The sequence below is a fragment of the Ostrea edulis genome, chromosome 10 (assembly GCF_947568905.1).
Source record: "Ostrea edulis chromosome 10, xbOstEdul1.1, whole genome shotgun sequence".
Classification (NCBI taxonomy): domain Eukaryota; kingdom Metazoa; phylum Mollusca; class Bivalvia; order Ostreida; family Ostreidae; genus Ostrea; species Ostrea edulis.
This window is the reverse complement of record NC_079173.1, coordinates 19,381,389-19,394,217: the sequence shown is the minus strand read 5'-3', so window position 1 is coordinate 19,394,217 and position 12,829 is coordinate 19,381,389. Positions and strand designations below refer to the sequence as shown.

The following is a 12,829-nucleotide window of genomic DNA, read 5'->3' as shown; positions in this document are numbered from 1 at the left end:
TACTCACGACCAATTTCTCTTCTTTCTGACGATTCTCGTCATTTCACTAAGTATACATTTTACACCTTTTGTAATATGAAGTTGATTCTGGTGACTAAAGAGATTTGAATGAGATTTTTTGCAACTAATTGGATTTTGATATCGAAAGATCAATACAGACACTAACAGACTATCTATTCCATTTAACCATGAAGCGAAAATAAGGGACGACTGTTTATAACATTTTTCCTCATTAATTCAAATCAATATAATTGCATTTCATGTACAATGTATTTGGCTTTTTATCAGGGTCCATAAATTGCCTTGCATAGTAATTTCCCTCTAAATATGACATGGATTTATATGAGAGCAAAGGATTTCGAAAAGTTTTATTGTCTTTTCTTCAAAGAAATGCAAAATATTCAACAGCCCTACATTGATAAATCTTTATTCTTTTAGCGACTTCCGCCTTCCGAGAAGACAGTTTTGTGTCTTTAAAAAAAGGGATTGGGAATTGCCTCCACAGATAAATGTGAAAATTATTATAATAAAACAAATTTTCTAAATGTGATCAATTGCTACATAGCCTAATTTTGATGCTTTCCTTTCATGTTTAACAATTTTTCGGGGGGAAGGTCTCAGAGAATTGACACGATATGTAAACGTCCGTGCATGAAAAAATCTTTATTCGTGCAACTTCCGACATTTTTTGCATCTCTAGAAAAGAAAGGATTGAGGGTCTCGCCTCCAAGGACAATGATGTGAAATTTATCAAACTAAAACATATGACGAACGACTTAATTTAGAGGCGCTCCTTATAAGTTCATCTTATTTATCAGAATCTGGATTTCTGTGATTTTCATCACGTCCCAGATTAAGGTGTAACGCTCTCCTGAAGTACAATAAAGTGCATTGATATCAATTACACTATGAATGGATCGTTCAATCCTTTCTTCTATTTCCATCGAGACGATCGGGGTGAAATAAATTTGAAATGAATTTAGGTTTATAAAATTACTAAGCGCGTTATATGTTACTCGGGAGACAATCCTAAACTCTGAAATATAAATCAGCATGCCTGTTTGTGTCGACTTCCCCTCCATTTTACTTTCATAAACATCCAAAACTGATCGCAAATTTCACTCATTCCTATTCCTGTGAGAAACAGAAAAGGATTTGTTTTTCGAATTTGACGCGACTATAAAAGGATATTTAAAGCTTACGATTAAGGGTTACGTTGTAACCGAGTATGGACAATCTCACGTGAAAGGCGAAGATACCGAACAGTGATCAATCTCATCACTCGTATAAACAATACAAAACAGAGTGGGGCAAACATATTCGTATTTTCCCCTTCATGAAGAACAGAGGTAGGGCATTTAAAATAGGCGTTGCAGGAAATTAGTTAAAACTATCATGTAATTTTAACTTCTTCCCCGAATTGCAACATTTTCCTTCTGTGGTTTATTGTTGCGATTACTGTTTTCTGGTGCAGTAGAATATCGTTTTCTAGTACAAGATCTCCACATCTATAGATGTTAGCGTTGTCAGCAAGAAAATGGTTTTATTACTAAAAACAAATCATGGACACATGGTGCACATATCATTCACTGTATATGAATTATGTCAGGAATCCATCCTTAAACGAGTCTTGATGAACAATCACAAAGTTAAACACTACCCCGGGGTTTTGAATAACTCTCCAAATAAAAATTTAAGAAGGAAAACATCTCGAGTCTGTAAAAACTGCTGCTAGAATGGTAACATTTCCTGCAGGACATCATTATCACTAAATCTTTACATGAAACTCTTTCCTCAATGTTTTGTACTTTCCACTGCAATTCTAGAAATTTTGGATAACCACGCATAACAAGCGATTATAACGGCACATTTTTATGTACAGTGTTTTTCTAACTCAGCTTCAATTTTTACAATGTTATTGTTATGAATAAGAGAGAAAACACCGATCTAGTTCCCGGTATGTAACCTTCAAATAATACTAAATAAATGCAGGTTAGAATATATCGCCGTACGTATGTTTCTTGTCATGGCCTCAAACTTAAGTCATAACAATAGGCAGTGATTGCTCCGTCACTAAACCCTCGGCATTTAGAAGTGAGAATCATGGGTCTTTCGGACATGATCTTAAAAACGGTTCCGTGTCGCGGCAGACGTTTGCACGATAATGAACCCTTGTTACTAAGGCCATGAGCTCCATGAATAGGTATTCTGTGGTAGTTCACCTACAGCTAGTGACGTCTCAATATGAGTGAAAAATTCTCGAAGGGACGTAAAATAATCAATCAACCTTGCACAAATTCGTCCAAACAATCCTCATTCCGTATTTGTTTCAACTATCTTCTTCTCTTTATACACTTGCTACCCCCTCGCAACAGTGGAATGTAAACTGATACGCAATTATTTTTATTCTCCATTTAAAATTTTGCGCAGTCTGGTCCGATGCACTATTTAACGTTATAATGACCAGAGACACTGTGGACCATCGTGACCATGGTGAAAAGATTCAGTAACGCAGGGGTTCCAGATTTTTTAAGCGATCGGTCTATTTATTTTCTCAACAACAAAAAACCCACAACATAATTGAGAGTTTTCTTTGTTTAACACATATCGCACGGAACGCACAGAAGTATTAAGAAACAGAATATGCCCCATACTTTGAATGAAAGTAGTTACTTTTCTCAAACACTCGTGTTTAATATCGAGTACCTAAGAAAATTCGCACGGATGTTTGCTTCATGAGCTGAATTCAAGTTTTGAAATAATTTGAGAAAGAACTATGATAATGTGTCTTAAGAATATAAAAAGACATTCAATTTCTTACTAAATTGGGGTTCATAATAGTCTTTATTTTGACGAAATGCTTGAAAATGAAAATAACACTAGGTGAAAAGATGGAAGATGTAGTGTTACCAAGGTGAAAAGATATCAAAGATTCCCATACGGATTAATATCATCCAGTAAATTCACAATTTTAAGTTTTTCTGTCACAAATAGGGTGAGAAGGTCACAATGTTATAGAGTAAGGTCATCTCACTGTTGAAAAAATAGTGTCACAAGTTTTGTTCTCATACGTGCTGAAGAGGTATGTGTAAGCCTAAACGTCATTTATTAAAATTTAAATGATCGGTGGCATTCATTTCTAATGCCTGGGTTTGGCGAAGGAATAGTAATTAACAATGTTAGACATCTTAGGTTTGAGGTGGTGCCGCTGCATGGGACCTAGTTTCGGTTACCAGACGATCGGCCTCACCACTTCGCTACCGCGGCCGGTATTAACAAATCTAACTGTCAGAGCCGAGCATACTGGCTCACAGCCAAGTAATGATGTGAGTCTTAAGCAGTAGGTCCCATGGGAAATACATTTGTCAGTAATAAACTTTAAAGAAGTCGTATGTTTTGCAACATGAGCATGGTGCAATTACGAATGTCTCGGAAAACGGCCAGATATTACAACTGCTTGTACTTCGCCTGCCTTCAGGGACGTTTTAGAATCCTAGACATCTGCATCAAAGATCTTACCTCTCGGTATACGAGTTGCAATCGAACAGAGAGTTTCAACTCTTATATGAATGATTGTAACATTTGAACTATGCCCCAAGTAATCCTGCCTTTTACGAAGGTTAATATGGTAGAAATATGTCAGTCTTGCAAGGATATTGCGCATGTGTGTCAGTTTTCAGATGATGTGATTGGTTGGAGTATTGTACATGAGAGTAAGAAAAAACATTGGAATATAAGTACCCTATTCACCCCAATATGAACCGAAGTCGCCCTCAAATAAAGCAGAATTCACGAGAAAACGTACTCAAATTTTCATAAATGAGTTGAAATTAGCATGTCTCGCCTCGGATGCATAATTCCGGGGCAATTTCTCACCCATCTCTACAATACTTGTGGCATTTTCTTATTATACTGTCCGTATGTCTGTCTATCGTGTGCCTTGGTTTTTTTTAAGGTCACTCAGGTGACCTATTGCTACTGGTCTGCGTCCGTCATCGTCCGTTTACAATTAACCATCTTTAATTTCTTGATAACTACCATTCCAACTCATTTCCGTTTCAATATGAAGCATCATTGGGACGAGGGAGAAATCAATTGTACATTTCAGGACTCCTGCACCACTGCGGCCATAGTGGCAGGACAAACACTGCTAATAAGTGACACATTTTCAAAAGTATTCTACTAAACAATCGCACATGTGTTAGAAAAACCTGAATACATAGTCATTAGAGCAGGAGAGAATCTCCAAAAAAAATATATATTCATTTTCCCTGGGGTAGAGGTCCTGACTCCTTGGTGGGACCAAACATGACATGAAAAGTGAAGACAACGACCAGTGATCAGTCTCATAAAGTATACAAAATTAAGAGTAGGGCACACACAAACCCCTTAACACAGCAGGAGAGGAAATGCTAGGGGATTCCTTTGATAATCCTGGTATCTGAAAACAAGTTTCAATATATCCCAGGTAAGGCAACAGCTGTCCATTAGCACACTCGATACTGTCAATTTTTACAATTGGTGATTGCATATGTTCAAGATAAGAGTGATTGACGGTGGAAATAGTAGAACCAGTGTCTACCAGTGCTGATGTTTTACTAACACTTAACGTATACTTCTGTAGGCTGACCAAAAAGTCCAGGTCGTACTTTAACCTGACTTACCATCCTGTAATTCATGATTCTATTTAGTTATTGGTTTTCCGCCACACTCAACAATTTTTCAGTTATCTGGTGGCGCGCAGCTTTTATTGGTGGAAGAGAGAACCCAGATACAATGTACCTGGGAAGAGACCATCGACCTACCGAACTGGGAAACTTTCTCACTTACCTGTAAGGCTATTGTCGTTCCCTTGGTATATGCACAGACTTGTTCAAGTTCAAATCTTACCTGCTGTTGTCCATTCTTACTTTACATCTTATTAGCAGATGTCCACTTCGCCAACACTGATAATCTTTCTCAGTATTTTCTTGTGTGCCTTTATTGTACGGTTCTCTACCTCTAATGGGGCGGTCCTTCGGATGAAAACGCAAAACCAGAGGCCCCGTGTATTATAGTTTACTTGGTGTTAGTTGTGGTTCCTTTTTATAGTCCTGTGGGGATCCGGGTTAGAATAGGTCCTCAGTACCCATTCCTTGTCGTAAAAGGCGACCTAATGGGACGATCCTTCCGATGAGACCGCAAAAAAAAAAAAAAAAAACGAGGTTCCGTGTCACAGCAGGTGTGACACGATAAAGATCCCTCCCTGCTAAATGGCCATAAGCGCCGAGCATAGGCCTAACTTTTGCCGCCCATCATCAGCAATGATGACGTTTCCATATGAGTCGAGATGTACGTTAAACAATATACAACCAATCAATCAATCAATCTATGCTGGATTTATCTTTCTTATAATTCTTCTTCATAACTATCAACTATTGTGTGTGCGCGTGTTTTTTGTTTTGTTTTGGGGGCTTGATCATTCCTTTCAGTTCTTGAAGAATTGAATCTTTAGGTTGATAGGTTATACATGTATATGTAGCTTTGGTTCGATATATTCCTGTGAGCTCAAAATAAAAGACACCTCAGAGTCGTCCACTTCTGCTTCATACTTATATATTTTATTGAAAGTAGATACTAACGGCAAACTAACAACTAGACTTTATGATTGACAAATGACAAATGGGATTATTTCAGCTCCATCATCAACTTCCCATATTTATGTAACAATATTCCATTATCACCTGCAAATGGTGTTTATATCTCTCAACTGATTCGATACGCAAGAGCTTGTTCTGCTTATGGTCATTTTTTAATTTGAGGCAGGCTACTGATAAACAAGTTCATGTTGCAGGGGTTTCAACAATCTTGTTCAAAGTCAGCATTACGCAAATTATATTGTCGTTATAACGATCTAGTTTGCCATTACAACCTATCATTGGGTCAAATGCTGTCTGATGTGTTTCATGCGATTGTTGGACCGTTCTTGGGACACTGATTTTGAATACGGATAACTCCGTTCACCTGATCAAGATACATGTATATAGGGCTCACGGCGGGAATGACCGGTCGATAGGGGATGCTTACTCCTCCTAGGCACCTGATCCCACCTCTGGTTTGTCCAGGGGTCCGTGTTTGCCCAACTATCTATTTTGTATTGCTTATAGGAGTTATGAGATTGATCACTGTTCGGTATCTTCACCTTTCAATGTACTTTATAATCTAGCTGTCTGGTGTGTGTCATACCGAATGTTAAGCCGTTCTTGGTACACTTATTTTGACTACGGATAATTCCGTTTACCTGATCACGATATAGGGCTTATGGCGGATGTGACCGGTCGACAAGGGATGCTTACTTCTAGGCACCTGATCCCACCTCTGGTGTGTCCAGGGGTCTGTGTTTGCCCAACTATCTATTTTGTATTGCTTATAGGAGTTATGAGATTGACCACTGTTCGTTATCCTTTACTCTACCCTCCTTGCATTCCTTCCTGCAAATGTGTCCATTACATGCCAGATGTTCACTGCAATGTTGTTGTGAATGTTCATCAGTGCAAGTCCATTTAAAAGCCTATCACTTGTAATTGAGGATCCGGGTTACCCTGCTCAATGGCCATAAGCGCCGAGCATCGGACGAAATTTTGCAGCCCTTAGCCGGCAGTGATGACGTCTACATATGAGTGAAATATTCTCACAAAAAGGACGTTAAACAATACTCAATCAATCAATCATTGGGGATCTTAGATGTGTTTTTACTCATTTCAAAATACGGAATGACCTTTCGCATTCTGCACTGGTTACTGAAATGGTGCAGGAGAGCATGCATATTGAGATAGAATTCTTGGCTGTATGCTTTTAAGCTGATTCGCTGCGCTTAACAATATCCGGCGTAATATTAAGTAGTCCCTCAGCAAACATGTGGCTGGACGAAGAAAATCTGTTTTCTAATTCCACTAACAGGTGATCCAAAACGGTTATGAAGACACTTCTCCGGTAATATTCTCCTGTAGAATCTGCTGGGGTGTTACAGCGTTTTGTCTGTCGAATGCACTGTCCAGGAATCTTTGACTCAACATCAATCCTCGATGTGACATCTACTTGACTTCTTCAAACATGAAGATAACGAACAGTGATCAATCCCATAACTCCTAGAAACAACCAGACTACAGGCTGTTAATATAACATACAGTGTAGATTAGAGTTTTCATACCATGGACAAGGATCCACCACAGATCTAGAGATTAAAAGATTTAGTTAGCAATAATTACGTTTACTATCATTTTGTAAAAAAAAAAATCTTCCATTAAAAACATACACGTAAGGGTACAATCTGCCAGTCAATCCACGGTATCTGACCACAGGGCTCAGTCACAAAAAGCAATGCATCACATGAAAGGTGAAGATAACGAACAGTGATCAATCTCATAACTCTTACAAGCAATACAAAATAGATAGTTGGGCAAACACAGACGCCTGGACACACCAGAGGTGGAATCAGGTGGTAATAATATACTAATTAAATGACAATTTTAGGAGAATCTCTTTTAAAACAAGGATAAACTACAAGTATATCAAATTCCTTTAATATTCAAATACATGTGGGAGGGGTAGGGTCATGCGTTGGATTGAACGCATTTTATGGGAAAAGTGCTACTGCTCACGTAAGCGATGTTGCCCATAGGTTTCTTGTATATCGGTCAGAATCTACAGTTTTATAGTTTAAAGTATTTCACACTATCTGAGTGGATGACGTGGAATATTTAGGTCGTAAAATGAGATCGAAGAAACTTGAATATCATGCACGTGCCCCCATGAATGCTGATTGGTCCTTGTGTTGAAATCATGTCACGTATTAAGGTAGCTCATTACACTAAATATTTATATAATGGCTAGTTAGAACACATCTCATAAAGTATGATTTCACCATCGAAAGAGTGGCACAAGCTCTAAATTATTTTGTACGATTTTTTGTGATTTATCCCGGACTGATAAAAAGGTGCTTTGTTTGCAAATACGATACTCTAGAGTCCAAATGTCGCTGTGATTTGATGCATAATATGAATATCCAAGACAACATGCCTAAACAACTCAGATAGACGTTCTAATTTTTTAAATAAAAAATATTTATGAATATTGAAAACGTCATTTGCTATTATTTTTTAAATCTATGGATTAAATCTTCCAAAAAACATGTCATGAGAAAAAAGATATATCAGAGAAATATATTTTTAAAAGAAATTGAATTGAAATGGTCGTAATTCAGAAATATTACGATTTTTCAAATTTGAACCAAGCCCGATCGGAATTATAAACAAGATGTGTTTCTGAAAGACAAATGCCCCCGATAATGGCCATGCAATTCCAAAGATGGCCAAGGTTACAAGGACATATATCATGGTACCAGTAGAAAGATCTTGTCACAAGAAATGCTCATGTACAATATGAAAGTTCTAATATTTACCATTTAGAAGTTATAACCAATGTCAAGTTTTTAAAAAGTAGGTCAAATGGTTTAGTACCAACGGAAAGGTCTTGTCATAAGGAATAATCGTGTGAAATATCAAAGCTCTAGCTCTTACTGTTCAAAAGTTATTAGCAAGGTTACTTTCTTACAGAATGACAGACATGGCAAAAACAATATGCCCCCCGATCTTCGATCTCGGGGGCATAAGAAGTAGTCATAGAGAACATTGTAATCAGAAAACTACATTCCCGTGACGTAAAATAGTTTACAAATTAAACGAATTTATAAAGGAAACTAATTTCTTGATGAACATTGCATACAATTAGCAACAATATGATTATTTTAGTAATTTCTATCAATTTTGATCGGGATCGGTACTTTTTTTCTCTCGTTTGAATATAGTGATTATATTTTAAATTTGGTCATTTCGTTTCAATTTCATTTTATAATATATATTTTCGAAGTATCTCTTTTCTAACTGACATGTTTTTGACGATTTTATCCGTAGATTAAAAATTATTAACAAATAACGTTTTCAATTTTCATAAATACAGTACGGCCAGCGCGAATCCCGTATTTTCTGCGCTCCCCCCGCGGGTTAGAGCTTAAGTGACACTGCTGTTCGCTTCAAATAAGTGATTTGACTGTTAAACTAACTCTATCACTATTAATTTTGTCAGAACTAAGTCGTTGATACAGGTAAATAGTGACAGTTTCATCACCAATTGCTCGGCACCAGGTGTGAATGTCACGGGTCCTCGAAGATGACCTTAAAAACGGTTGTCCAGTGTTACAGTAGGTGTGGCGGCTGGCGCGCTAAAGAACCCTCACTGCTTAATGGTCGTAAGCGCCGAGCATAGACCTAAATTCGAAGTCCTTCACCGGTCTTGGTGACGAAGACACAATCAATCGAAGGAAGCGACATTTATTATCTGTAACGGTATTAAAAGCACACTGTGCACAGGAATAAATCAAATGACGTAATGTTGAAAGTACATGTACATGTATATGTGTTTTAAATTCATTTTTAAGGATAATGATAAATTCGGGTATCACGAGTTTTGAAGAGAAATAGGTGTATTTAGCAAATTACAGTCGAACTTTGCTATCTAAAATACGAAGGGGCCGAGAAAAAAGAGATACCCGAGGGTTCGGTATATTGAGGTTAAAATGAAGAAAGTTAATAGCGATCAATCCCACAAATTGTATAAAGAATACAAATTAAGAGAAAATTAAGAGAAAGGCAAATGCGAACTTATGGACATACCAAAGTTGGGATCAGGTGCCTAGGAGAATACATAAAGAAAATGTACATGTAGTAGGGATTTCCAATTTACTTCTACATATCCGTGTCGGTATTCGAGATATCTATGTTCGAGATACCGAAATTTATGTGTATATAGAGAGAACAGGTTTGTCTGGTCGTACAAGTTGTCGATGTTGAATGATTTACTATTAAGGAGGAATACCACATCGATATAATGGCTGACTTCCTTTTGAAACATGAATTAAAATATAAATATCACCAATATTTGTATATTCCTTTTAAATCTAACTACCTAGAAGGGTAGTTTAGGTTATCGTGTTGATTGATGATCTGTAGATCGTGGGTTCGAATCTAGCAGGGATTTTAATTTCTTTTTATTTTACTTTCTACTAAAACTGCATTTTTAACTAAATAAAGTAAATTTGAAAGATTTCAAAATATCATTGTACATATCCTCCACTTTCCATCGATATCAGATATTTCCCTGGTGTGTTGTTCATCCTTAAATAGAAGGCGAAAAGTGCTGCGTCGTGGATATGCGCACAGACTCGGACAATCATGTCTATGATGAAAAACAACAGCAGGATCGAGGAATGTATTAGGAAGAAATTGAAGTCGATTTGGAGGAAATTTCTCCATAAATACATGTCATCAACCGAATGTCCGTTATTCCTAATTTCACGGAAATGAGGGTAATGATGGAAACAGTATATAAAGAAAAACGTAACGTTTGTCCGGTGCCGTGTAAAGTTCATCTACATGTCATATTCATAAGTCAAATCTAAAAATAAAGATTCTACTTGACTATGCTATTCAAAACGTTTTAGCAACAGGTCTTCTTGCATGACAAAGATGCTACTTTCTTTTATTCCTTGTAACAATTAGTTTGTTTTACTCTATCTGATTTTAAGATTGGAATACATTGACTGCTAGGGATGGTTTATTGGAAACTGTAAAGGACTAGATATCACAATGCACAGTTAGTTGTGTAGACAAAAAATTAAGACACAATTTCTTTGAATAATCAGAACAGAGCTTTTGTATTGTTGCCACACCAAATAAGCTGTTGAGTTTTAGTATGTGGATGCTGATTGCTGTTTTTATGAAACAACTCAACAATTCCTGCATTCTACATCCTGATGTCTTACCTGTATAAATTATAATTTATTTGCTTTTTTGTGAACATCATCTGAAACGTTCCTCGCAAAAAAGACCCTTATCATATCCAACTTTTTTTTTTTAAGAAAAACGTTATAATTTCAAAACGTGGCGTCATTTTTTCCCCCCTTACTTGTAAAGGAAGGGGTGACGAGTTGGTTGTCATCTTTGATTGAATAATATTTTAACCACAATCCATATTGCTTTTAATATTTTGAGGGATTGTTCTCTATAGTTCACACTTTAGCACTAAAATACTTAAAAGCCTTTTTTTCTAGATTCTTATAGTAACGAAGTTAACCTATGTAGAATATTAAAAATAAGATGCTTACTCCTCTTAGGCACCTGATCCCACCTCTGGTGTGTCCAGGAGTGCGTGTTTGCCCAACTGTCTATTTTGTATTGCTTATAGGAGTTATGAGATTGATCACTGTTCGTCATCTTCACTTTTCATGTCAGATGTGTTTATTGGGCGTTGGACGGTGCATGGTGTAAACTTCTGGTTATATTTCAGACCGTAAAACTGATTTTATTTCTTATTCGTTTACAGTGTCCTTCCTCATATCAATTCCGTTCGCCATGTACCACCAGGAACACACAAACGAAAACAAGCTTTACTGTGTCCCGAACTGGGGCGGACACGGGAACGACAAGCTGGTGTCTCTAATCGTCATCTTCACCACATACGTCAATCCACTGGGCATCATCATCGTCTGCTACACCCAGATTCTGCGCAACCTCTGGACCAGAAATAGCCATTCATATACACCCAGTTTCAAAACAGAGGTGATTTTTCTCAATGTTAAACAGGCATGTAGCTATTTTTATTTTCATTTCCGTGGCTTGTGGTGTTGTGTATAAGCTTCAATGATCTTATTTGAATGCATTACCGAGTGCTTAATTGATTTGAATGCATTACCGAGTGCTTAATTGATTTGAATGCATTACCGAGTGCTTAATTGATTTGAATGCATTACCGAGTGCTTAATTGATTTGAATGCATTACCGAGTGCTTAATTGATTTGAATGCATTACCGAGTGCTTAATTGATGGAAAAGATTGATTAAAATTTTGATTCCCCGTTCATAAACGAATATTCTGTAGCACAACGATTTATTATGATATTCCTAAACTGCATCAGATTTTCATTACATTTTACCCAGAAAAACACCAAAACGTATTCAGTCATTTCCGGTCATTAATCACCTTTAGGTTAGTTCACTATATATGGGTATTAAATGAAAACTTTGTATATCGTGACATCCTTGTACGATGCAATGTTTATGCCCCTGTCATCGAAGATTCGGGAACTTAAGAGTTTTTTGTCTGTCTGCGCACTTATGAATGGGTGGTGATAAGATTCTCATGTTGAACACGTGTATTCCTTGTGACATGACCTTTCTTTTGGTACCAAGATATTTTACTTTTACACATCCACCTTGGAGTTTGACTTACTGTTAATAAACTTTAAATTGGCCACAGTTTTTGGAATGGTTATTAATAGAACTTTTATATTTTAACTTTAAAGTATAAAATTAACTGGAAGGTCATCAGTTGGATCCTCGCTCGTGCCATGGCCTAAACGTAAACATAGGAAGTGATCGCTCCTTCACCAAACGCTCGGCACTTAGAAATAACAATAACGGATATTTTAGAGATCCACAGACGTGGGCACGATAAAGAACCCTCACCACTACGGCCCTGAGCGTAGGTCTAAATTTGTGGTACCTCACCCACAGCTGTTGACGTCTCAGTATGAGTGAAAAATTCTCGACGGGACGTAAAACAAACAACCTTTCTTTTCGTAACCTTGACCTGGGAGTTTGACCTACTTTTGAAGAAAAAAGCTTTGGAATGGTGATATGGCTTCATATTTTACACGTGTATTCTTTCTCGGGCATTACTGTACTGCTATACGGGACGCCAGTGTTTCACAAACACTCTTGTTTTTCATATTTGAA

At 37.1% G+C, this 12,829-nt stretch overlaps 1 protein-coding gene across 1 annotated transcript in view; it reads left to right on the top strand.

Moving 5' to 3' along the window:
* LOC125665250 (galanin receptor 2a-like) overlaps nt 1-12,829 on the top strand; it is a 74,037-nt gene that overhangs the window by 50,861 nt on the left and 10,347 nt on the right. Inside the window, exon 3 of the mRNA XM_048897901.2 lies at nt 11,419-11,654. Within this exon, the coding sequence (XP_048753858.1) occupies nt 11,419-11,654 (236 nt within the window). The remainder of the gene's footprint in view (nt 1-11,418; nt 11,655-12,829) is intronic.